Here is a 27,226-nt window from a genome sequence, read left to right as displayed (position 1 = left end):
TTCCCACCTGCTGTGGCATCCACTGATGACAGCCAGCACATCTTCAATACCTTGTTTCTAGGAGGGAAGCAAGAAGGTTGAGCTACTTCTCAAGCCAAGACTTCCTTGTTTGGAGGAATTAGGTGGGCTATTAAGATCTGACAAAGTGCAGTGTCCTGAACCCCGAACAAGTGCTAGGAAAATCCACAGCTGAAGACATTAGTCTTAGGAGGTGAATGGCGTGGCCTACAGGCCACACTGAACACAGGCGCAGGGTAAACCAACCACTACCGCTGTAGGGCTGACCCCCAAGGTGATCTACAAAGGGTTAACTCATTCTGGAAGTGGAGTTCAGATCAGGCAACGGTACAGGTGTTTCTTGTAAGAGCTTTCCCCTTGCACCTGCCTCAGCTGCTCCAGGAGGTGCTTTATGATTGTGGGAGAAGGAACCGGTAGGCTCTTCCCACCCTCACGGTTTCCTTGCAGAAGTTGGGTCGGTTTTTGCGATGCGTCCAGCAGCTCTCTGGAGAATGAAACCTTCCCAAGGGGGCTTGGGCACCTGGGCAGGATTCTCCCCGCACCTCACCTCTGGAGAAGAGGTCCTGGCCCTGGAGGTGGATGGAAGGGCACTGGCCAGCGAGAGGTAAGCGTGGCAAGCTGTGGTAACTACTGGGTTTGGCCTTCTCTTCGCCCTTGGCTCCGTGGCCCTGCCCTTACAGCCCACCATCTGCTCGGGAGGCCACAGCAGAGGGTGGACCCCGTGGCGCCAAGGAGCCTATTCCCCCTCGGTAAACGGCAGGTAGGTTGTTGGCTCGGGTATCTCTCTGCCTGAACCCAAAAGGGCCTCGCCTTTTGCATTCATAGCCCATGGTCGTCGCGGCCTTTCCGGGGACCGCTGCAGGTGATACCTGAACGCGGAGAATGTCTGCTTTGTGGGGCGTGGGTCCTAGACGGGGCCTAGGGAGCGGCGTGCTTAGGTTCTCGCGCCTGTCGATCCCGGACCACAGTCAGGAGATGCTGTGGTGGGGATTGGGGGGATGCCACGTAAAGAGGCCGCGCTGGGTCAAGACCAAACCAGGGAGCCCGGCGCCCACAGACGCTGCCACTCCCATTCCACGCAACGCGGACCCCCGAGCCGGAAGCCGGAGGCCTAGGGCCTGCAGCCCGCTGGGGTCGGGGACAGTGCTCTCGCGAGTCCCCGATCTCCGCGTAGCCCGGCCCCTTGGCCGCGCGGTGGCGTCAGAGCTCACGCCCGCCCGCCCCGGGATCACGTGACACGGGGCGGCGCATTCCGATGACGTACGCCCGGCGCAACTCTCGCCCCGCCCGCTGCGGAGTCACGTGACAGTCCGGCGCAGCCTGATAACGCGACGCCCAGCCCCTGGGCGCTGCTCCCGCCCCGCCCCGCCGCCACCGCCGCGCCGAGTCCTTTTGTCCAAGATGGCGGCGCCGGGGGCGCTGCCTCCTCGGCCGCCGCCGCCGCCGCTGTGAGGGGCCTGCGGGCCGCCCGCCCGCCCGCCGCGCCGGCGCCATGAAGAGGCAGAGCGAGCGAGACTCGAGCCCGAGCGGGCGCGGCTCGTCATCGTCGGCCAAGCGGCCGCGGGAGCGCGAACGGGAGGCGGAGGCGGGCGGGCGGCGGGCGGCGCACAAGGCCTCGGGCGGCGCCAAGCATCCCGTTCCAGCGCGGGCTCGCGACAAACCCCGCGGTAGCGGGGGCGGCGGGGGTGGGCATCGCGACGGCCGCGGCGCGGGAGACGCAAATCACCGTGCGAGCAGCGGCCGCTCCTCGGGCTCGGGCGCCGGCGGCGGGGCACGCGGCGGCAAGGCCTCCGGGGACCCAGGCGCTTCAGGTGCTTCACCCCGCGCGTCTCCGCTGCCACCACCTCCGCCGCCGCCCGGGGCCGAGCCCGCGGGTCCCGGCTCGTCGGCGGCCGCGCCCGAGTACAAGACGCTGCTCATCAGCAGCCTGAGCCCCGCGCTGCCCGCCGAGCACCTCGAGGACCGGCTCTTCCACCAGTTCAAGCGCTTCGGCGAGATCAGCCTGCGCCTGTCGCACACGCCAGAGCTGGGCCGCGTTGCCTACGTGAACTTCCGGCACCCGCAGGACGCACGCGAGGCCCGCCAGCACGCCCTGGCCCGCCAGCTGCTGCTCTACGACCGGCCGCTCAAGGTGGAGCCCGTGTACCTGCGCGGTGGTGGCGGCGGCGGCGGCGGCGGCGGGAGCAGCCGGCGAAGCAGCAGCAGCAGCGCTGCCGCCTCCACGCCGCCCCCGGGGCCGCCCGCGCCCGCCGACCCACTCGGCTACCTGCCCCTGCACGGCGGCTACCAGTACAAGCAGCGCTCGCTGTCCCCAGTGGCCGCCCCGCCGCTGCGGGAGCCCCGCGCCCGCCACGCCGCGGCGGCCTTTGCCCTGGATGCTGCCGCGGCCGCCGCGGTGGGGCTATCCCGGGAGCGGGCCCTGGACTACTATGGGCTGTACGACGACCGCGGGCGCCCCTACGGCTACCCCGCCGTGTGCGAGGAGGACCTGATGCCTGAGGACGACCAGCGGGCCACGCGCAACCTGTTCATCGGGAACCTGGACCACAGCGTATCCGAGGTGGAGTTGCGGCGGGCCTTTGAGAAGTATGGCATCATTGAGGAGGTGGTCATCAAGAGGCCTGCCCGTGGCCAGGGTGGTGCGTATGCCTTCCTCAAGTTCCAGAACCTAGACATGGCCCACAGGGCTAAGGTGGCCATGTCGGGCCGGGTGATTGGCCGAAACCCCATTAAGATAGGCTACGGCAAGGCCAACCCCACCACTCGCCTCTGGGTGGGCGGCCTGGGACCTAACACCTCACTGGCCGCTCTGGCCCGGGAGTTTGACCGCTTTGGGAGCATTCGGACCATTGATCACGTCAAGGGAGATAGCTTTGCCTACATCCAGTACGAGAGCTTGGATGCAGCTCAGGCCGCCTGTGCAAAAATGAGGGGCTTTCCCTTGGGTGGTCCAGACCGGAGGCTGCGCGTGGATTTTGCCAAAGCAGAGGAGACTCGGTATCCCCAGCAGTACCAGCCCTCACCCCTCCCTGTGCATTACGAGCTGCTCCCCGACGGTTATACCCGGCACCGAAACCTGGATGCAGACCTACGGGTGCGGGATAGGACCCCCCCACACCTCCTGTACTCAGACCGAGACCGGACCTTTTTGGAAGGGGACTGGACCAGCCCTAGTAAAAGCTCCGACCGCCGAAACAGCCTGGAGGGCTACAGCCGGTCGGTGCGCAGCCGGAGTGGGGAGCGCTGGGGAGATGGGGACCGGGGCCTGCCCAAGCCCTGGGAGGAGAGGCGGAAGCGGAGGAGCCTTTCCAGTGAGCGCGGGAGGACAACCCACTCCCCTTATGAGGAACGGAGCAGGACCAAGGGTGGTGGGCAGCAGGTGGACCGGGGCTCTGACCGCACCCCTGAGCGCAGCCGTAAGGAGAACCACTCCAGTGACGGGCCCAAGGAGTCCAGCAGCAACTCCCTCAGCAACAGCAGACATGGGGCTGAGGAGCGGAGCCACCACCACCACCACGAGGCTCCAGACTCTTCCCACGGGAAGAAGACACGAGAGAGCGAGCGCAATCATCGGACCGCTGAGGCTGAGCCCAAGCCTCTGGAAGAGCCAAAACACGAGACCAAAAAGCTCAAGAATCTTTCCGAGTATGCCCAGACACTGCAGCTGGGTTGGAATGGGCTCCTAGTGTTGAAAAACAGCTGCTTCCCGACATCTATGCACATCCTAGAGGGGGACCAGGGGGTTATCACGGGCCTCCTCAAAGACCACACTTCCGGGAGCAAGCTGACCCAGCTGAAGATCGCCCAGCGTCTGCGACTGGACCAGCCCAAGCTCGACGAGGTCACGCGGCGGATCAAGCAGGGGAGCCCCAATGGCTATGCGGTGCTCCTAGCCACCCAGGCGACCCCCAGCGGGCCTGGCACTGAGGGGATGCCCGCGGTGGAGCCAGGCTTACAGAGGCGGCTTCTCAGGAACCTGGTCTCCTACTTGAAACAGAAGCAGGCGGCGGGGGTGATCAGCCTGCCGGTGGGTGGGTCCAAGGGCAGAGACAGCACGGGCATGCTCTACGCCTTCCCGCCCTGCGACTTTTCACAGCAGTACCTCCAGTCCGCACTGAGGACATTGGGCAAGCTAGAAGAAGAACACATGGTGATAGTTATAGTGAGAGACACTGCCTAGCCCAAACCTGTTTCCAGCTCCGCATTTGTGTCACAAAAGCAGTTATTTTAAGATCTGACCACCACCCCCTCCCCACATCCTACCCCCTTGGTTTGAATTCTCTGCTGGGTTATTTTGGTTCATTTAATGGGGGACCAGAGTCCCGACCCCCCCCACCAAAACTAAGTTCTTAGATTTTAGGGTTGTGTTTTTTGTTTTTTGTCTTTTGTTTTAACAGCAATGAGAAAAGGGACTCCTGTCACGTTGATTTCTAGTGTACGAGATACTGTCTGCTGTGTTCTGTATTTTTTTATTTTTTGACTAACTGTATGGAAAGTTGTCAGTAAAGCCTTTGTCAGAGGATGGATTTTTAATCCTGTTCTCCTGGTTTAATCAAGTTTTTCCTCAGTAAATGGAAGACTTTTCCCCACTGCACGCACGCAAATGCTCTAGGTCAGCTTCCCAGCCCGGGTATATATAGTTCAGAATCCTGCCGTGTTGGTGGCTCTCAGTCCCTCAGCTCTTTGGGCCCAGTCAGGACTACGTTCACATTTGTTTTTAGCCTTGGCTCACAGCAAGTTGTTTGCCTCTGGACCCTCCCCTGCCTGCCTGAGCAGAGCCCATGAGCCTGAGCTCCATAGCCGGCAGCTTTGGTGGTTTTGGAGTTTTCGTTTTCATGCCCTGAATGTGTGTGTGCATCTGCTTGAGCTTTAACAGTTGGACAACATACCTAATCTTGAGGCCTTTTGCAGGCAGGTAGTCTTCAACAGTTGTGTGGTCTTGTCACGGGGAAGACAAGTACAGTATGGATGCCACAGGGTCTCGGGGTCCCAGATCGACGCAGGCTCCCCCTCTTATTCAGCCTTAATGTGGCTGTTGTGGCAGCCTGGGAGCACCCGGCTGGAGGCAGAGCTGCCTCAGACTCCCAGGGACACCGGAGGCCAAATGCCAGAATGGAGGGCGGGAAGGAGCTTCTTTTGGTTCATTCTTGAAATGTACCCAGTGTTTGTAAATTCTGGTTCTTCCTTGTTTGGGGGCTAATGTATCAGTGGCGGGGAGGGGGGGGCTCTGCCCAGTCACTAGAGTTTTTTAGGGGAGGGACACTGAACTGGACTGAAGAATTTTTGCAACGCTGCAAGGGAGCACGGTAGATCAGGAAGATGCTCTTAACTGACGTACCTGTTTCGCAGGTGTGAGGTGAGAGCGTGTGCCGTGGCCTCCTGCCCTGCTGCTGAGGTGGGGCCACTGGGACAAGGGTGCCTCTGTGGGGAAATGAAGTCCCAGGTGCCAAGGCGCTGGGGCAGGGCTAGTCAGAGCCATTTAAGCCCAGCTGGGGAGGGATGTGGACGCATCCTCCAGCTGGGAGGGAACGATGGCTTGAAAGAGTAAAATGCTGTCCTCCCTGGTCTCTAATGAGGTCAGAGGGTAAATGAAGCCAGCGCTGTCGGGGACCGGGGAGGGAACCCAGTCACACAGCAGTTGTCACCAGAGAACACAGGCCAGATACACTCTTCAGAGTGTTTGTGTGGCAGTCTGCATGTCCCAGAAGAGCTGAGGGACAACAGCAGCCTCAATAAGAGAAATGAGCCAACTGGCCAGAACTCCAGGTTCTGGTGGCCACACCACCCTCCCGGCCACAAGCCCAGCCCATGCAAGGGAACACAGGTGACAGCTGGGATGCTTTGAGGTAGAGGATGAGGCTCAGTGTGGGCTGCCTGGAGGATACTTGCCTCCACCCGGAAAAAGGTGGCTTTTTGGGACCTCGGAGATTTAAAATGAACAGGGGAAGGTGCCGGGGGAGATACTGCTCACCGGGCCACGGCGGGTGCTCATGAGAGAACAAGCACGTTCACAACAGAAAACATGAACAAAGGAAGTGTTAAGTGCGTTTATTTGCCTGTTTGTACTTGAGCTGTGGCCACAACTGCCAGGTGTCTGAGGAAGTCCATGGGGGACTCAGCTGACCACAGCTCCACCATTCCAGGGTAGCTCGTACTGCCGGAAGCAGGAGTGGGCCCTCCCTGTTCAGATCAAATGAGGTAGGGGTGTCTTGAAGGCACAATGCAGGGCTCCCTGCAGTTCTTTGAGAAATGCCTGGGTCATACACAGGCCAGAGGTTGCCTTGCCCCGTGAAGTTCAAAACTTTTCGGGGCTGTTCTTCATAGAGTGGGTGCTCAGAACCCAGAATCCTACACCACCCAGCAGCATTCCCAGATGTAAACCTGCTAGGAAGAGAAGACCCTTCAACCCTTGCTTTGTCTACTCTTCAGGGATAGCCCCAAAAAGAACTACAGAGTTTTGGTAAAGAACCACAGCCCACCCACTGTGTGACCTTCCTCCCGCTCCTCTTCTCTGGACCCTCTTAACCACTTCCTTCCTTTGGCTCTTAAGACAAAGCAGGTTCTGTGAACTCTCAGACCTAGCAGGTAAGGTGGTCAAGGCGCTGATTGATTTTAGACTGTCCCAGAGAGAGAACAACTTAACTGCAGGTGTCCAGAGCCTCCACCTGGGGGTTCGGGTCCTGTCTGAGGTGTCGCTTAAAGGCAAAACAAAAAAAACAATCTGAGGCAAATTTTGCCTCACTGTTGGTTTGCTAGTATTGTATGTGTTTCTTCTAAGTGACTCAGATCTTAAGCCCTGGTATAGTAAGAAAAAGGGCAGATGTCTCCTTAGCCTCTCAGGGCGTGTTGTCAAGTCAACCACAACTCCGCTTCCCTGTCGGAGGTCCCCATCTCCACCCCAGAGACCTGCAGGCCCTCCCAAGAGCTGCCGACAGAGTTGAGGGAGACGGCCAGCGGCTCAGCGGAGTTCATGGCTAGAACAGTGTTTTTCCTTGTTGACTTTTAACCTGTTTCCTCCTGATGCATCCAGCACCAGCAGTCAAGGCTACTCCACTGGTTAGGTGTGAGGCATGAAGCAACGTAAGGGCTGAGCGCTCTGCTCTCTAAAGGACCAAGAGGTACGTGTGACGCAGGCCCGCCTCAGTGTGTGTCGTCAACTGGACGGTGCTCCAAAGCCCAGGAGGGCTTTGCCAGCCCCTAGGGAGTTTTAGCCGTCTTGTCTTGTTTACTTCACAAGCACATCTGTCCCCTCTTCTCTCAGCAAAGGGAGAAAGGTCTCTAGCTATTTGATACCTACACAGTAGAAACCAAGCAGCTGTTATGGGGGTGACTCAAAGGAAGAGACTGTGGTTTCCTATTTATTGTGGGAGGAAAGGGTGAGGTGGGTTAAGTGAAAAGGTCAGAGCACGTGGCACTTTCCCTGGCAGTACCCCAGTTCCACAACCACTGGCTGATTTTGAAGGCCTGAGCCTGCCCAAGCCCCTGCTGCCCCAAACTGCCAAAAGTGAAGAACAGCTCTGGTCCGCTGTTAACTCTCCCCTGAGGAAACAGTAATGGTGGCCGCTCCTTAACTCTGCCAGCATGTTCCTCCAAAACTTCTTCCCAGCTCCACCAGATCTGTACTGCAGAGCTGCCTTCTTAAGTCAGAACCCGGGACAGAGAGAGGTGTCCACAGCACACAATGCCCAAACACCTCCTCCACCACCCCAGCGTGGTTCTCGGGCACAGACCAATACTCCCTCGGGGGGAGGGCCACAGACCAGGGTCAGACACTGTGACTAAGCTACTTTTCTCCCCAGAGTGCTTTACTTGGGCAGAATGAGTCTCACCACCATCCTGGGCTGCCTCTCTCGGAAGGCGTCTTCTCTACTGGCTGGCTAGAGCTGCAGGGCAAGGGACCACCGCACTTTGGTAAAAGAGAACAGGGAAAGGCCATAAACAAACAAAGACAGACTTGTAGTTTATTTTGTATTTTTTTTAAATAAATACACTTTACATTAAAGAAAAAGGCCTTTGATTTGTAATTTCCACATTGGGGAGAAGGAAGAAAAAAAATTTTTTGAAAAACTGAATCACAAAGAAAAATAGAGGGAGTGAACTTATATCCTAAGTTCCCTCAACTCCACAAAACCAATATCCACAATGACCTTGCTGCCCCCAAACCATGAAGGTGGGTGAATCTAGGCATTTACTCAGCAAATAAGCACTGCCTTCCTCCCCACCTCTGGCAAGAAGGAAAACAACTTAACCTGACAGCATATGAGGCAACAGAACAGGTTAAAAAATCATATATTATATTTATAATAAAATATTCTTAATCCTTATCAATTTAAGAAACCACGATTTTCCTTTTCATTTAAATACGTATGTAAAAATGCCTCTATATTGTTCTTTAGACATCATTTTCTTCCATAGAAAATGAAGTGCTGGGGGACAAGAGACCTGGTGGATATAAGTTCATACCCTCAGTTATAAATGCCTGGTTTTGTTGTTTTTTTTTTTCTTTTTAAATTTTATAAAAAACTATTTCTTGTTCTTTAAGTAAAGAACGTTATACAAAGAAAATATATTGTGAAATAACCCCAGAGACATGTTTTTTTTTTCCCCTTGAGGAAAGAGCTGTCCGTCCTAGAAGGGGGAAGCAGAATAGGGCCTAACCCCTGTTGTCTTTTTTGTGGTGGTTGTTATTGTTTTAGAAGGACCCTCAGAGTCCAGTGAGGCTCTCTAAGCCATAATCCTCTGAATGCAGGGCATGCAGTTCCTTAAAAGACAGCCCTGGGAGAAAGGGAAAGGAAGGTGTTCTCAATTCATCTGACTCAGTTTCTCGCCTGTCAGGAATGTCTTGCACACAGTGATGGCTCCTCACTCATTCAGAGATAAGATGATGTCATCTTCCAAATCAGAGTTGTCAGAGCTATCCGCTGAAAGGGAAGAGGGAGAGACTAGATTACTCACCAGACTTAGAGGAAGCTTTCAGGAAGGAAGCACCTTTATACACATACATTTATACCTGAACAAAGTTAATCACCAGTTTCCAGAAAGAAGAAAACACATCAATTAATTCCTTGGAGCTGGCTCTGGAGAATATACTTGTTGGCAACAGTGACCACCCCTGGGACCTGTTGTTCCTGCACCTTTCACAGGGCCTGGATGCAATGCTCTCTGCCTTCTAGAGGTTCTTCCTGACTGGGGGGCCCTGAAAGGACAGGGCAAACCCCTCTGAAACTTCTGAATGGCTGCAAAAGGGGCAGGGCTGAGGGAGAAATGAGTGAGCCTCTGCAGTCCTATGGCCTCACGTCCTTCCAGGACAGGCACACAGGCCTGCCTGACCCACCCCCCTACACCCACTAAAAAGGCAGGCTGAGCGCAAGCAAGAATGAGATTTCTTTTAAACTCAACAACTCTCTTATCAGAAGACCCCATAAAGGTAGAGACTGTCAACCAAGGATTCTTTCCTCTGAATATAATCAGCAGGAACAAGTTCCCAAAAAGGTACAGGCCAGCATATGGTAATACCAGAGAACGAGTACCTAGAAACTCAAGGCCGTAGGCCAGCAGGGAGCAGCTAGAACATCCTGGAAGGGTAGCACCATGTCTCTGGCACAGGAAGAGCCCTCCACTGGACCATTTGCCTTCTCAGGCCGTGAACAGACCACACTAACTAACACCTCTGGAAGGATCCACTGAGGAGTGAAACAAAGCAAAAGAACCTTCAAAATGAGGATACATCATGTCCAATTGGAGAGAAACATAGTTACCTAGCTCCTAAGGACTCTAGTATTTGCTGAGTGAAGGTAAGGGAAAGGCCTTGGTGCCCCCTTTGATTACAGCTCAGGAAGCTGTGAAACCATTTTAACAAGGTCTCCCTGGAGCTGTGGACTTCCCATGCAGAGAGAGACACCAGTGGTTCCATAGCATTCCCCATCAGCCTTTCCCAGACACCTAAGAATCGACTCTCAGGAAAGCTGAAGCAAGAACAACCCACGTTCCCAAACCTTCTTTCATTCACTACAATTTCCTTTACGAAGAAAACGGAAGTGGATAAAGGAAAATCAACAAACGCATGGCTGTGATACAAAGTCCTGAAGGTAAACAAGAGATGTCTGGAAAAAACCAGTGCTCCTGGGTCTAAGAGGGCATAAGCATAGCCGGACTACTGGTGAGGAGCAGGGAGAACGAACACCTGACAAGCTAAGCTGAACAGCCTCGTCAGACTCCTTGCTGCAAGACTTCCAGAAGGAACCGCCAACAGGTAGGGTCTGCCCCCGCAGAGCTGAGCACAGCACCGTGTCCTCGGCCATGGCAGACCTCCAGAGACTCCCCCAGGGCTCCTGAGATCTAGGATTCACAATGCCAGACCACCTGCCTGAGACCTGGCCACCAGCTGTGCAGCTGCTAAGAGTCTTAACAACTCTGCATCACACATACAGAGTATAAATGCAGCTGGGAGAGGACGGGGACACAATCCTCTTTACACAAATAACTGTTGGGCGCGGTGTTTGAGAGAACCTTCAGGGCCTGGGCACAGACTCCCTCTTGGTGGTCACAGGGCTCCTCTGCTCTCCCTTCCTCAGCCTTTTCATATCTTCAAGTGTTGAAGAGACCCAATCCCAGACCCTGGTCAGGACCTCTCCTGAAAGGCCCTTTGAGGCAAAGGCAGTCTAGATGTAAATAATCAATCCCCACAATGTTTAACCTGCTGCTCTACAACATACAGGCTCTGGGGGGAGGTAGAACTGACTGGAACAGAGAACACACAAAAGACTTCAGAGTCAAGGTGTTTTCTCTTCCTAGGGTTGGGGTTCTGCATCTGAAACCAATCACTGGGTCTCTATGGGATCCGGGGCCTCACAAAGTTATGGGGTGGCACAGGGATGTGGCTTTCTATAGTCTTAGTGACTCTCATCACATCATAAAAGTCTCCATAAGCTCAGAAAGGTCAAGAGCGAATGCTCTAGATGATTACTGAAGCAAAATACCAGCAAACCAAGGGTCCAGAGAACGGTCCCTCAGCCCGCTCTGCGGTACGCTCCTGGAGGCCTCTCTCAAACAGCGATGCAGGACACACCACCCATGCCACCTCCACATCACCACCTCATTTCTAGAGCCCAAGCTGAGAAGCCCTTAAGCTGTCGACTGTTACGGCGTTCTCACATCATAAATATTCCTACCAAAATAAAGTGCTATCTCGTTGCTAACAGAATAAAGGTTTTTCCAGTACCTCTTAGGCCTAAAGGAAGGAATTTCGTAAACAGTTAAAGAAGGCAGTAATTCTACAGGCCAAATACAAATTTAGTGGCTTTATATTCAAATAAAAAAAGAATAAAGAGGTTAAGTGCTACTCTCATCCCAGGGGTACCAGCACCAGCAGCTCTCCCGGCCTACCTTGTTACTTGGAAGGAAACAGAACTTGTACCCAACATGGCCCTATTCACAGATGACAAAAAGGGTCAGTAAAAACTGCCCCTTTACTCTTGATACGGTCATGTGTGCCTTGCCCTTTAATCCCTCTTCCCTGGCTCTCTGACCATGGCTAGGGACAAGGCAAGTCCTCCTCCACTGAGTCACCTCAACCTCCAAGTATGGAAGCTGGTAGGCAGCAGATGAGGACACAGAAGGCACAGCCCCCCCAGAGCTTCCTCAATATACAACTTTGGCAAGAGGACTCATGTAAGAACATGTCTCCCCTAAGACAATCCTGCCTTTCATTTGAGGGATAGAAGCACATCTAAGATTTATCCCAAAGAAAATGGATTTGGGTCACTGTGAAATAGAATCTTTTATACGTAGGCTTAAATAAGTACTGTCACCCAACCTCTGCTACCACACACATGTACATGCACATTCCTCCTCCTGCCACCAGACATCAACGATTATAAAAACCAAGCATCTACTATGAAGAGGCTTGGCCTAAGTTGGGCCTAGGCCAGCACACAGAATTTCCTGTAAATGAATTTCATGTAAATGAATTTCATGTAAATGTTCTGTATCTGTGCTGTACACTATGGTAACCACACACAGCTACCAAATACTTCAAATGAGGACACGAATTTTTCATTTACATTTTAATGGCCACATGTGGTTAGTGGCTACCATGTTAGGCATCATTCCTGCCGCAGTTGTGAGCATACTGGCCTGACTGGCTACATGAAGATGGCTGAGTATCTCAGGGATGACTCCCCATCATTTAGCCAGGGTAGCACAAGAACCAGGACCACAGCAAGCAGACATCTGTCAACAGTGACATACGTCACAGCGATGCTGCCGGACAGGTCCTCTTGAAGTGGACAGAATATAACTGCAGAGCTAGCAACTCTTAGAACTAGTAACCGGTTTATTCAGGATTCATGAGCACAGTCAGGAGAAAACCTGACTTCAGAAACCTGTCCTAAAGGGAAATTACTAGAAAAATTGGAGCTTGTACTTCATAACTTAGAGGGGGCGAGGAAGACCAAACAAGCCAAAGAGAAACATCTGTCACCTGGCCTGTAAGAGGGCTTAGGCAAAAGCACACAGGAAAAGACTCCTCCCCAAGAGGGCTTTTACTTTGTAACTGTAGAAAGGAGCAGGTACGGCACCCCCACCCCGTAAGCAGCTGCCAGGTCTGGCTCTGCCCCTCAGGAAGAACCACCCTTTGGCCTTCCATTCTAAGGCTAATCCTCCAAAGCAGGAGTCAACAAACTACAGCCCATGGGCCAAACCAAGCCCGCTACGCATTTTTGTAAGTGAAGTTTTACTTCTAAAACACAGCCACGGTCATTAATTTACACCTGGTCTCTGGCTGCTTTGACACTCACAGCAGAGCTGAGGAGTTGCAAGAGACACCATATGGCCCACCAAGCGAAAAATATTTAGCTGTCCAACCTTTACAGAGAAAGTTTGCCAACCTCTATTTTAAAGATGAGATAACAGCCTTTTAGTAACACAGTCTGGTGAAAGAGCAGAGGATCAGAGATGTGAAACTGCTTTTCCTCAAGGGGCCAGTGATGAATCTACAGATATGGGGCACAGAACCTGGTGGGGCTTGCTTGCCGGGAGAGTGCAGGGAAGGGACCTTCCCCTGGGTGCCAAGGCTCAGCCTCAGGGTCGGCCCTGGACTTACTGTCCCCCAGGATCAGTTCCACTTCCTCGTCTGCATCAGAGTCTTCATCCTCCCCATCCTCTCCCTCCTCTAGAAGGTTTGCTAGCTCCTCGTCAGAGGGAGAAAAGTCATTGTCCCCATCCTCTCCTGCGTTCTCGTTGTTGTCATCCTCCTCCAACTCCGCCTCCAGCAACTGGTCAGTGTCAAGCTCATCTAGGTCATCAGTGTCGTCATCATCTTCATCGTCATCTTCTTCCTCCTGTTCTTCCTCTTCCTGGCAAGAGAGCATGAGGTCCATTAGGAAAAACACAGAGGCCTAACCCACGTGGGCCACATGGGAAGTCTCTCCCTTCTTCCCAAAGGACAGGGGAGGAAACTGTCACTAAAAAGAGTGGTAATCTAGGTAATCTAATGAAGACAAAGACAGTCACACACATGTTCCCCAAGATACTCAAAGCACCTCTCAGACAAGAATTAGTCTTCACTCCACAAAGGCATTACTGGTCACACAGCCCTTATCCAAGAAAACACACAATTCATTCACAGAGGTCTCAGCCATCAACATTCTAGGTTCCTAAATAACTAATAAACCAAGGGAGCTCTTCTCTCTCTCCTGTATCAACCAAACCAAGTGAAATCAGTTGGGTCACTGGACAAAAGCTCCTACTGGAATCTAAAAAGCAACACTTTAACAAGACAGAGAAAGAACACAGCCGCTGAGTCAGCTCCGAAGCCCTTCAAGGTCTTACCCTTGATCTTATAACCAAGGAAGTGGGTAAACCTCTAATAGTGCTATCGTAAGTATCCAATGATCTAACTGTCCACCGAAACTGACTTTGCAATACAGAACATAAAAGATACCTACATTTTCTGTTACAAGCCACACACACGAAAACACACAAAAAGTGCTAGAGAAACCGTCCTTCCCTCCATTCTTAAGAGATCTTTCCAAAGTCAGGAAAACTACCAGAAAACTAATGAAATACTGGCTCTGGGTACCCTGGGCTTTATAAAGGATACATTCTAGCCTCTGCCACAGATTTCAACTTTGCGCTAGAATCCAAGTTGTGTCCTTTCTTGCTTGAAAGGAAACAAAGGCACCTCTGTTTTGATAAGGATAACAGGTGTTCCCAAGTAAATGTGACCATCATTCATTTATCCTTCTGCTCAAACATCAACTGTCAACCTTGCCAGTAGCAAAAGGACTCTAACTTCTGCAACAATAAAATATAAAATTCATTTAATATATCAGCCTAATGAAAGTCAAGAAAGAATAAGCCCAACATACACAGAAAAAAAATAGATAAAACACATTTTTAAAGTGTTGCTGCATGCCAATCACTTAAAATCCAAATTTTGTGCTTTTTTGGCCACTAGTGTTCATCAGCTATAATATAAACTAGGCTCATGTTCAGCAGAGTAGCCATGCTTTATGGACTTTTGATAATTTTGGAACCGCCCTAGACTTTTTGATATGCTGTTTGACTTAAGACTTTTCAACAATTTCTGGCAGCTATATGGGAAAGACTAACCCCTTTATCAGGTAAACCTAAGGCGTGTACAAATGTGTGTACTGTCTAGACCAGAGCTTGCACATGCTTGTATACAAAACCACATATGACAGCCTGAGGCCACTGTTCCACAGCTTAGGCCACGTTATCTCCTCCACACAGATCGCTACTAAGCATTCACCTACTGGAAAGGCGCTGAGAGTGCTTGGAGGCAATAATGACAAACTGAGACATAGACAAGCTCCTTAGCCCCTATAAGCGTATCAGCTCATACAAATGCTGGGAAAAGAGAGAAGGGTCAAAATTCAGGAAAATAATCCAAAGTGCTTACCAGATTACAATTTTTACCTCTTTTTTCCAGGCATATTTTCATGACCTTGACCAAAATTAGTTCTAATCCATTAATAAAGTAACACAGTTAAAAACGAGTACATTAAAGAAAAAAGTATCCAAAGCACTGTGTTTCTTAAGCCTCTATGGGACAATATTTAAAATTGAAGATGGCATAACTTTATAATTTTTAATTCTGAAATTAATGCGTAGTTACTGATATGCACATGTGGCATTATTTAAAGAGTGGGACAGGAGAATATGCCCAGGTTTGGGGATCAAATACGCCTGGGTTAGAATCCTAGCTCTGCCAATTACATGGCATGTGAACCTGGGCAATTTACATAAATTTTCAATGTCCCATAACTTTTAAAGGTCCACAGTTGAGTATGTAAACAGTTACGTGGTTCAAACAGGCATCTATTAGCCAGCAAATTTAGGAAGATCATTCTTTTTCATTTCTAAAAACATCAAAGCCTAGCTGATCCAGGAGAAATGCGAAAAAACTCCTGAATCAAAAGCAATCCTAGAAAAATAGGTAAATCAGGGTCTGAGCTCTGAACTACAGATAACATTCCCAATTCTTCCACGAGACTACAAATCCAAAACCTTTACTTAATCTTGTAGTAGAAGAAATAGTTCACATATATTCATCCCAGAAGGCCATGAAGACTTCTGTGACCATGACAAGACAAGGGAAATGAGTAGGAAGGGGAGGCTCTACCTGAATCTCAAGTAAAATACATCACTCCATCATTTAAACTCTATGGTTAATGACCAATGCTGGTTTAACATGTATTTTGTTACACATGGATATGGCCATAAACTCACTTTCTAAATTTTAAATCTGAAACCTGAATCATGAAACAGAGGCTCACAAGATCTGTCCAAAATACTGTACAATCTGGGGCGCCTGGGTGGCTCAGTCGGTTAAGCACCCAACTCTTGGTTTCAGCTCAGGTCATGATCTCAGGGTCCTGGGATCAAGCCCCACATCGGGCTCCAGGCTCAGTGGGGAGGAGGAGTCTGCTTCCCCCTCTCCCTCTGACCCTCCCTCCACTAGTGCTCTCCCCCTCAGATAAAAAAAATCTTAAAAAAAAAAAAAGAGAAAGAGGAAGGAAGGGAGGGAGGGAGGGAGGAAGAAAACAAAATACTGTAGAATCTAATTCTGTAGTTGAACCCAAAAGAGAGTCCAGGAAGTAATTTTAGAAGCATTCTCGGCTGGTTTAAGTACGTGATTGGTAACATGAGCCCCTCTCTTTCATATCTAAAGATTTAATAAGGAGTGGTCAAAAGTAGTTTAAAAAAAAACACACACACACAAAAGAAACTAAAAATTATTACTCAATGAAAAAAAATCTTCCTAAAATCCAGAATCATCTTCAACAACATTTAGGTAAGGTTTTAGATCTAGGAATGTAGGGTTTAAAAAAATTCTCTACAACTTTAAGGCCTTGGAAACAGAATCAGAGGGACTCAGGGCCAGGATGTTTTGAACTACTAATAAATTTTCTTACAGGAAGAATACCAAAACTCTTCTCAATTCCACTGTTAATTTCATGGCTGTCTAAGACCCCAAACCCCTGCAGATTATCAACCCACTCCCCTCCTGTACAGAGAAGTCAACTGGCATGAGCCCCCTCAGCTGCCCTCTGGTCCCATCTCCACATCTAAACCTGACTTAACCCTGGTCTGAGTAGGAAGCCAACCTTCCTCCACTCATGCTCTGAGTGGCAGTCCTCTCTGGATCTCATTACCACAGCCACCCACCTCACCCCCACATCCACCTTCACACTTCTCTGCACTGGCTTCTCATCTTCTCTGAGGAGGGCCAGGTTGCCCAAACCTAACCACCACTTCTCCATCCACACAGGCTCCACATTGCTTCCAGCTAAACCCTATTCCCAGCCTCCAGGTACCCCGCCTGCCACTTGCTCACTCATTCCCTCACTCTCTCTTCCTCCAACACTGGACAGTCTGGCTTTTGCCCGCACCACTCCACAGGGCAGTGATTAATGGTGTTTGCTCTGGAGCCAGGCTGCTGCCACTGAACTCTACTGATGCAGTAACCAACTTTGGGATGATTTACTTTCCTCATAGGTTGTTGTTAGCATTTGAAGGGGAGTGGGGGGAACATGTATGCATGTATGTATATAATCTCTTTGGAAAGTATCTAGCATACACAAAGTGTTCAACAAAAGTTTGTTGTTCCTGTTACAATGACTGCAACCTTCCTAAAGGAACAGGAAGGCCTGGGTGGCCAACCAGGGGGCTTCTCTATGGTGACCGACAACAATCCTGGCCTCCACACTGGGCTCATCTGTACCTGGTCTCTTGCAGATCTCCTTAGCACAGAGGTTCCTACAACTTTAATTTCTGCCTTCATATTTCCACTAATTCCTAAATCTTTGAACTCTCAGACAGCTCTACCCATTCGTACCACAGAAACTTAAAATCTCTTAATTCTAAAACTGAACTCAAAGCACCTTTAAAGCCAGTACCTTTTCTATACTTCTCCCAGTAGCCAGGTGAAAATCTCAAACATCTTTCACTTCCCCACTCCTATGGCCTCACATCCAGTTGACTACTGTTTCCCACAAATGTTGGGTCCCCAGGACTCCCTCCTATCCACTCTCATTACACTCACTGAATGCATTCTCCCTTCTCTTGCTCATCTCCAGTCTCTCCAGCTCTCTATGGTCTTATCCATTCCCAGATCCAAAACCCCAGGAGCTCCATCAACACTGCCCATGTTCCAGAATTACAACGGAAGCACTATTTACTGGACATCTCTCTAATGCCAACTTCTGTGAATCTCAATTTCTTGTTAAAGAGGTGATTTAATTCAATCAGTGGCTCCTATTCAGATGTGATCATCAGAAGCACCTGGGAAAAAGTTTTCCAAAATACATATTCCTAAACCACTCCCAGGGTCCAGGCTGAACAGAACCAACCTTTCTAAGTGAAGCTCACACAGGTGGATTTTGGTAAGTTTGCCCAGGAACTGTGAAGTGCACCCCTAATGAAGAACCTCTGCACAAGATGTCCTCTGAGTACCTTCTGGTTCTAAAGTTCTCCTTTTCTGTAATATACCCTCTATCCACAGACTCCCAGTGACAGAACCAAAAAGGTAATTCCAGGTATTCCACTGACCTTCTCTGCTACATCCAACTGTCTCGTTCTCTAGGACTTAAACAATTTGATTTTTTAAATTAGTGCAGCATCTGTTTCTAGACCATTCAAAATTCTTCTTGAATACATGTCTCATTTTCAAGAGAAATAGCTTTTAGCCTCTATTACCTTCAAAAATACAACCAACCTCTTAGAAAAACAAATCTCTGGTCATACTTTAAGAACAGTTAATCTAAAAACTATGATAGCTTTATAAAAATGTAATCAAAACCTGAGCCTAGGGGGGCACCTGGGTGGCTCAGTCGTTGAGTATCTGCCTTCAGCTCAGGTCACGATCCCAGAGTCCTGGGATCGAGCCCCGCATCGGGCTCCCTGCTCAGCGGGAAGCCTGCTTCTCCCTCTCCCACTCCCCCTGCTTCTGTTCCCTCTCTCGTTGTCTCTCTCTGTCAAAAAATAAATAAAATCTTAAAAAAAAAAAAACAACAAAAAAAAACCTGAGCCTAGGGATGCCTCAGTTGAGCATCTGCCTTCAGCCCAGGTCATGATCCCAGGGTCCTGGGTTCAAGCCCCACAGAGAGCTCCTGCTTTGCGGGGGCTTGCTTCTCCCTCTCCCTCTGCCTGCTGCCCCCCCGCTTGTGCTCTAAGTAAATAAATAAAATCTTAAAAATAAATAAATAAAAAATAAATATAACCTGAGCATACTCTCTTGACAGTTCATTCAACGTGTCATATTTTATTATTCTCCTTCTGACCCTTGTTCCTGGTGTTAACAATCATTAAAAGGCTCATTTCAGGGCGCCTGGGTGGCTCAGTTGGTTAAGCGTCTGCCTTCAGCTCAGGTCATGATCCCAGAGTCCTGGGATCGAGCCCTGCATCGGGCTCCCTGCTCGGCGGAAAGTCTGCTTCTCCCTCTCCCACTCCCCCTGCTTGTGGTGTTCCCTCTTTCTCTGTTGAAAAATAAATAAAATCTTTAAAAAAAAAAAAAAAAAGGCTAATTTCAGAGTCATAAACACTTGTATTTTTCTTCTCATGGACAGAATCTAACAGACATTTTAAAAATTTAGGGGGGAAAAAAGGCCTTTCAGGAATCAATGACCAGGCTTACAGCAGGTGTGTAATCAGTAAAGACTCTTACCATCCGCTTCTAGGCAGTGGAGAACACACAGGAAGCACAGCACACAGTGTGTCCCAGATTCCAAAATGGAGTGGAGAAAAGACAGCATTATTCCCTTGTTTTTGCTTTTTTAATTTAAGGTTAACTATAATTAGTTGAAATGTATTGCCTTTTCAAAATCTAGGAACAATGATCAATTACTAATCTTAGGTTTTATAATTTTCCTAAAAGCCAACATCAAAGTTGACTGAATTAATTTGTAAAAAAACAACACAGATACCAAAATTCCAATGGATATAAGCTTTGATAAGTGACTGGCTTATCTCTGCTTTCATCAAATGCCTGAAGGCTGGTGGACTAGCAACCTTAGGAACCAAATATTTATGGATGTCAAATACATCATCTATGTCTTCATTCAACAATATATTGATTCCATTCATCCCTTATTAATCTCCAAACTTACTGAAACATAAGGGCAAGAGACAACCATTTTTGTGGTATGTAAATTATATCTTAATAAAGCTTTTTAAACAAATAAATATTTATATAGGCACTTTATGCTGGACCATTTTATCAGGTGGCAGCTGACCATTCATACTTCTAATTTTATTTTGCTAAGGTAAAAAGGCAAATTCAAAGGAGTCAGTCACAGGTGCTGGCATCCCTGAGCCATAGAAGTCATACCTGGGACATCTGAGAAGACCTGAGAGCAGATATATAGACAAGGACAAAACTTTGAATGGCAAATGACTCATAAGAAAACTAAATCTCTAATTTTAAAATTAGGTGAAGCACACAAAGGAAAGTGAGTTAAAAATAAAATCAAGCTGGCACAGGGAAGAAAGAAATCTAATGGAGATAGTAAATACTGCAAAACACTACAAGATTCCAGGAGGACATGTGAATCAACAGAATTCAGGATACAAAGGAAATGTGCTTAGATAGATATGGTATATCCCACTAAAACACCTCTAAATCAAAATCAAAATGCCACGGGCTTAAGAGTAAAACCAGTTCCAGGGCGCCTGGGTGGCTCAGTTGGTTAAGCAACTGCCTTCGGCTCAGGTCATGATTCTGGAGTCCCAGGATCGAGTCCCGCATCCGGCTCCCTGCTCAGCAAGGAGCCTGTTTCTCCCTCTGACCCTCCCCCCTCTCATGTACTCTCTCTCATTCTCGCTCTCTCAAATAAATAAATAAATCTTTAAAAAAAAAAAGAGTAAAACCAGTTCTCTAAGGAGGTCCTTTAAATATAAAATGCACCAGATAATCCCTAAGGACAGCGGTGTCCGTATGTAATGAAACAAGCCTTGAAATCCAGAAGCAATGCTAACTTACCTACATTGCCTACAAAGACACCTAGTCCCCTCCCAGCTAGAAGCTTTTAGGCTCTTCCATGAACAGGGCCCTAGGGCCACTCATTAGGGTCCTCTTGAGCCTGCCCCTCTCGACTTTGGCTATCCGTGACAAGAAAGTCTCTATTTTACCTTCCTGCACCACAGACTCAGAAGTTCAAACTACTGTACCCACCCCCTTTCTAATCTCTTTCTCCCTTAACCTCTCCAAAAGTAAAGTTAAACAGAAGCACGGGAGAAGAATCAAGAAATCCTTCCTCTTAAGTTGTTCCTTTATGGTTGTCTCTTGCTTCCACAGCCAGCCATTAGAAAATTCACCTCTCATCATTTCATGTCTGCAAAAAGAATGAGGCCAACCCCAAAAATAGCAGCCCTAGGGCAATGCTAGCTTCTCTTTTCCTGACCTCCTCCTCAAAGATAATGGTACCACATGGACTGGACCACAGGTGACAGTCCCAAGACTATTATTTCCATTCCCTTGTAAACTGCGAAGATATAGGAGGGTAGGAATAATGGTGTTCATAAATAACTTAAACCCAATTTTTGCTTCAGATTTACAGTACAACATGTAACATCCAAGAAGCCTGAGACAACTGATACGTGGTAATGATCTACATGTGACAAGGGTAGTGATAAATGAAGCCATAGAGGACGAGATGGTCTGTACCACTGTAATATACTGACAAATAGCTCAACAACATCATCTTCTAGATCTGTTCAAGGATAAACTACATTGTGCTTCATGACAGCTATAGTGGAAAAGAGTGTGCATTAAGGGAGTGGGGGTACTAAGGTAACAAGAGGCCACAAGAATAAAAGAACAGACAACAGACACTATTAAGAAACCAAACCAAGGCAACCACATGACGTTTGGAGGATCTAATACCACTTACAAGCTCTACTACCAAGAAACACTACCAACATGTACCAGTTAAATAGTACAGCACTCAAGAAAATATGAAGATCCATGTCACAAACAAATCAAAGATCTCAAAGGGTGCCTGGGTGGCTCATTCAGTTAAGTGTCCAATCTTGATCTCAGCTCAGGTCTTGAACTCACAGGGTTGTGAGTTCAAGTCCCACACTGGGCTCCTTGCTAGGCATGGAGCCTATTTAAAAAAAAAAAAAAAAAATCTCAAGTATCCTTCCGAAGACCTCTCCCTTTTACCCATATCTCAGAACTCACATGAGCTTTAAACAATACAGGCTCCTCTCACCCATGAAACCAAAGAGATCACTGAGGACCCTCCAAGCCATGCAGCTGGAAAGCATTAACAGAAATCCCCTTCCACACTAGGGAATCCCTAGTAGCATTGGGTGAAGTGGTTTAAATTCCAGAGCCTAATTGTCCTTTTTAATAAATATGGCATTCAAAAAACCAGGGTACTACTTCTGGTTTCCAGTGTGGCATGTGAGCTGAAAGTCACCATCCTTAACAAAACACTGAACAAACTGAAAAATCAACAACTCTTTTTAGATTTGACAGAGAGATGGGGTCACAGGGGCATCATTGCCCCCAAAACTGGAGACACCAACAAGAAAATGCAGAATATTGCAACCTGTCAGAGCATAAACCCAAAAGGATAAACCTCCATAGGAACCAATGCCAAGGTTGGGAAACCTGCACTATAACTCACAAACTGCTAGACACAATTCTGAGGATAAATCTTAAGAAAAACTCCAGGGGGACCAAGTCATCAGGGCCCCCACACTTTGACCTCCAGGAACTTGACCAGGTTCTCACAGTGAGTATCTGAGAAAAATCGCCTTGGGCTCCCCCAGGGGCGGGGGGGGGGGGGGGGGGGGTACCAATTTGAAATACATCAGAGCATTCTGTTCTTAACAAGGCCTGCCCTCAGGAGAAACTATTTAACCAGAGCCTAATCTGCTGGGACATTATCAGAGCCTAACTGACCTGGGGGAAGGGAAATACCCAACTCCAGTCCACTCTAGCCACCCTGTCCCTCCAAAAGGGGATGGAAAAAACTCAGAAGCATGTGTGAAGTTCATAGTAGAGAGGTATAGACTCACTGAAACACTGAGCCCTACTTATAGGATTATAAAACACTTCCCTTCCCCCACACCTTGCCACCACATTACTAAAGGCCAATTTACAGCAGTTCTTTCTACCCAGCACATCATATCTAGCTATCAAGAAAAAAATTATAGGGCACCTGCCTGGCTCGGTCATTGGAGCACGGGACTCTTGATCTCTGGGTTGTTTTAGCCCCAGTCATCATACACACACGTTGGGTGCAGAGACTGCTTAAAAATAAAATCTTTGAAAAAAAATTTACAAGACCTACTAAAAGGGAAAAACACACAGTTTGAAGAGACAGAGCAAGCACTGGAACCAGACTTAGATATGGCAGGGGTTATCAGACCAGGAATTTAAAACAACCATGATCAAGATGCTAAGAGAGCTCTCTAATGGATAAACTGGACAGCATGCAAGAAGAGAAAGGCAATGGGAGCAGAGAGATGGAAATTTGAAGAAAGAACCAAAAAGAAATACTATTAATTAAAAACACTGTGACAGAAATGAAGAAAGGCTTTGATGGGCTTTATTAGTAGACTGTACATAGTTAAGAAAAGAATCTCAGAGCTTAAGGATATCTCAAAAGACACCACCAAAACTGAAAAGCAGAGAGAACAAAGACTGAAAAACAAAATATCCAAGAACTTTGCGATCAGTTCAAAAGGTGTAACATGCACATAACAGGAATTCTAGAAGGAAGAGAAAAAAAGAAATATCTGGGGGCAACTGGGTGGCTCAGTCAGTTAAGCATCTGACTCTTGATTTTGGCTAGGTCATGATCTCAGGGTCGTGGGATCGAGCCTCATGTCGGGCTCCACGCTGGGCCATAGAGCCTGCTTAAGATTCTCTCTCCTTCTCCATCTCCCCCTCCCCCCTCTCTCTCTCTAAAAAAAAGTCAGAAAGAAAAAGAAGAAATATTTGAATCAATGATGACTGAAAATGTTGTCAAAATTAATGTTAGAGACCACACCACAGATCCAGGAAGCTCTAAGAACACTGAGCAAGATAAATGCCGCCCAAAAAACCTACACATAGGCACATCATTTTCAAACTACAGAAAATCAAAGATTAAAAAAAAAAATCCTTAAAGAAGCCAGAGGGGGAAAAGACCTTACCTAAAGAGGAGAAAAGATAAAAATTGTACCACACATCTCCTCAGAAACCATGCAAGGAAGGAGAGAGGGAAGTGAAATACTTAAAATGTTGAGACAAAAACCACCAACCTAGAATTTCACAACCCTGTCCTGTGAAAGTATCCTTCGAAAGTGGAGAAATAAAGTCTTCTTCAGACAAACAAAAATTGAGGGCATTTGTTGCCAGTAGACCTATCTTGCAAGAAATGTTAAAAGAAATTCTTCAGAGGGAAGGATAATGATCAAGGTCAGAAACTCCAATCTATATAAAACAAGAGCAGTGGAGAAGGAACCAGTAAAGGTAGAATAAACATTTTATTTTTATTTAAGATTTTATTTATTTATTTATTTATTTTGAGAGAAAGAGCGAGCATGCGTGTAAGCACGAGCAGGAGGCTGGGGCAAAGGGAAGAGAGAAGCAGACTCTCCGCTGAGCAGGGAGCCTGACTCGGGGCTCAAATCCCAGGACCCTGAGATCACAACCTGAGCAGAAGGCAGATGCTTAACCAACGGGGCCACCCAGGCGCCCCTATTTTTCTTAATGGATCTTTATACAGTAACAGTTTATCCAAAATAACACCAATAATGTGTGATTATATATGATTATGTATATATGTACATGTGCTTATGTATGCTTATACATAAGTAAAATGAAAGACAGCAATAAAACAAGGGAAAGGAGAGAAGAATTAGGATTATTCTATCATAAAGTATTTGTACTACCTGTAAAGAGGTAGAGTGTCATTTGAAAATGGACTTGGATTACTTGTAAAGGTGTGTATATATAGCAAACTCTAGGACAACCACTAAAAAAAAGTATAACTAATATGCTAACAAAGAAGACAGCAGAATCCTAGAAAAATGCTCAATTAAAACCACAAAAAGCGTATAAAGAGTAGCAGACAAAAACAGCAACAAAAAACAAGGGAATCAAAAATCAGTAACAAGTTCAGAAATGAAGCCAACTATACCAATAATCACTTAGAATGTCAATACTCCAAATACATCAATTAAAAGATATTATCAATATGGATCAATAAACAAGGCCCAACCACATGTTGTCCACTAGAAACCCACTTTAATTTTAAAGACACATACAGATTAAAAATAAATGCATGGAGGGGCGCCTGGGTGGCTCAGTCATTAAGCGTCTGCCTTTAGCTCAGGTCAGGATCCCAGGGTCCTGGGATCAAACCCCGCATCAGTGGGGAGCCTGCTTTTCCCCCTCCCTCTGCCTGCTGCCCCCCTACTTGTGCTCACTCTCTCTGTGTCAAATAAATAAATAAAATCTTTAAAATGAATGAATGAATGAATGAATGCATGGAGAAAGATATACCATGCTAACATGAATTAAAGAAAGCCAGTATAACTATATTACTTTCAGACAAAGCACACTTCAGACCAAGGAAAGCTATCAGGAATAAAGAAGGGCATTATATGATGATAAAGGGGTCAATTTTCCAAGGAAACATAACAATCCTTATCATACATGTGCCTAACAACAGAGCATCAAAATACAGGAGGCAAAAACTGACAGAACAGATGAATCCACTTATTTTAATTGGAGACTTCAATACCCCTCTATCAGAAATGAAAAGATACAAGGGGTGCCTAAGTGGCTCAGTCGCTTAAGCATCCGACTCTTGATTTCAGCTCAGGTCGTGATCTCGGGGTCCTGGGACTGAGCCCCACATCGGGCTCCAAGCTTAGCACAGAGTCTGCTTGTCCCTCTCCCTCTGCTCCTCCCCCAGCTCATGCTCTCTTTCTCTCTCAAATAAATAAATAAAATCTTGAAAGAAAGAAAGAAAGGGAAAGATACAGCAGGCAGAAAATCAGTAATGAGATAGTTGAAGTAATCAAACCATCAAACAACTGAGTATAATGGACATCTATAGACTACTTTGTCCAACAACTCAATACACATTCTTCTCAAAATCACATGAAACATTCACCAAGATAGACACATTCTGGGCCATAAAGCACACCTTAACAAATTTAAAATAGAAATCATATAATGTTTGTTCTCAGACCACAATGGCGTTAAACTAAAAATCAGTAACAGAAATATTGCTAGAAAACCCCAAAATACTTGGAGATTAAACAACACACTTCTGAATAGCATGAGTCAAAGGAATCTCAAAAAATACTTTGAACTAAATGAAAATGAACACATACTTATAAAATTTGTGGGGTGCAGTGAAAGCAGTGCATAGAGGGAAATTTATAGCATTGAATGCATATCATTAGAAAAGAATAAAGACCTAAATTCAGTTAGCTAAGCTTCCACCTTAGAAAACTAGAAATAGAAGAGCAAATCAAATCCAAAGCAAGCAGAAGAAAAGAACAGAAATAGAGCAGAGATCAATGAAACTGAAAACAGGAAATTAATAGAGAAAATCATGCAGTCAAAAGCTGGTTCTTTAAAAAGACTGATAAAATTAGGGGCACCTGGGTGGCTCAGTCAGTTAAGCGTCTGCCTTTGGCCCAGGTCATGATCCCAGGGTGCTGCGATTGAGCCCTGTGTCAGGCTCCATGCTCAGTGGGAATCCTGCTTCTCCCTCTCCCTCTGCCCCTCCCCTGCTCAAGCTCTCTCTCATTATCTTTCTCTCTCTCAAATAAATAAATAAAATCTTAAAAGAAAAAAGACTGATAAAATTGATAAGCCTCGAGCCAGGCTAGGAAAAAAAAAAGGACACAAATTACTAATATCAGAAATGAAAGAGGGGACACATCACTACAGATCCCATGGACATTAAAAAGATAAAAGAATTCTGGGGCACCTGGTGGCTCAGTCAGTTGCGCCCAGCTTGGCCTCGGCTCAGGTCATGATCTCAGGGTCGTGGAACCGAGCCCCAGATCGGGCTCCACACCCCACTGCCTTTCCCCCTGCTCACACATGAGCACTCTCCCTCTCTCTCAAATAAATAAATCTTTAAAAAAATTTTTTAAAAGGATAAAAGAATTCTATCAACAACTGTATGCCCACAAATTTCATAACCTAGATGAAATAGACCAACTCCTTGAAAGACAGACACCATTTGCCAAAATGCACAGAATAGACGATCTGAATAGGCCTTTAGCTATTAAAGAAACTTAATCAACAATTAATAACCTTCCAAAACAGAAAGCACCAGGCCCATATGGATTCACTAATGAATTCTACTAAACATAAAAAAAATATATCAATTCTCTAAAATCTCTTCTAGAAGACAGAAGCAGATAAAATACTTCCCGATTCATCATATGAGTCCAGCATTATTCTAATACCAACTCCAAGACATTACAGTAGTACCCCCCTCCTTATCCAACAGGGATATGTTCCAAGACACCCCACCCCAGGATGCCTGAAACTGAGGATAGTACCAAATCCTATATATATTTCTTGCTATACATGCATGCCTATGATAAAGTTTAGTTTATAAATTAGGCACAGTGAGAGATTAAAATAACTTATGTGAATATGGTCTCTCTTTCAAAATCTGATTATATTGTACTCACCCTTCTTGTGATGATGTGA

At 47.4% G+C, this 27,226-nt stretch overlaps 2 protein-coding genes across 2 annotated transcripts in view; one reads left to right on the top strand and one right to left on the bottom strand.

The window, feature by feature from the left end:
• Positions 1-1,436: 1,436 nt before the first annotated feature.
• On the top strand, positions 1,437-4,551 carry RBM15B (RNA binding motif protein 15B). Its single transcript, XM_021695014.1, has one exon. The coding sequence runs from the start codon at positions 1,511-1,513 to the stop codon at positions 4,196-4,198; it is 2,688 nt and encodes an 895-aa protein (XP_021550689.1). The 5' UTR covers positions 1,437-1,510; the 3' UTR covers positions 4,199-4,551.
• Positions 4,552-7,965: 3,414 nt separating this feature from the next.
• DCAF1 (DDB1 and CUL4 associated factor 1) overlaps positions 7,966-27,226 on the bottom strand; it is a 72,167-nt gene continuing 52,906 nt past the window's right edge. The window contains 3 exon segments of the mRNA XM_044916988.1: positions 7,966-8,939; positions 13,121-13,373; positions 19,208-19,216. Of these exon segments, the coding sequence (XP_044772923.1) occupies positions 8,881-8,939; positions 13,121-13,373; positions 19,208-19,216 (321 nt within the window). The 3' untranslated portion in view covers positions 7,966-8,880.

The sequence above is a fragment of the Neomonachus schauinslandi genome, chromosome 1 (assembly GCF_002201575.2).
Source record: "Neomonachus schauinslandi chromosome 1, ASM220157v2, whole genome shotgun sequence".
NCBI classification, from domain to species: Eukaryota; Metazoa; Chordata; class Mammalia; order Carnivora; family Phocidae; genus Neomonachus; species Neomonachus schauinslandi.
This window is presented reverse-complemented; position numbering and strand designations above follow the sequence as displayed.

Excerpts from the sequence above, each read along its gene's own strand:
- RBM15B (XM_021695014.1), top strand. The coding sequence starts at position 1,511 with ATGAAGAGGCAGAGCGAGCGAGACTCGAGCCCGAGCGGGCGCGGCTCG.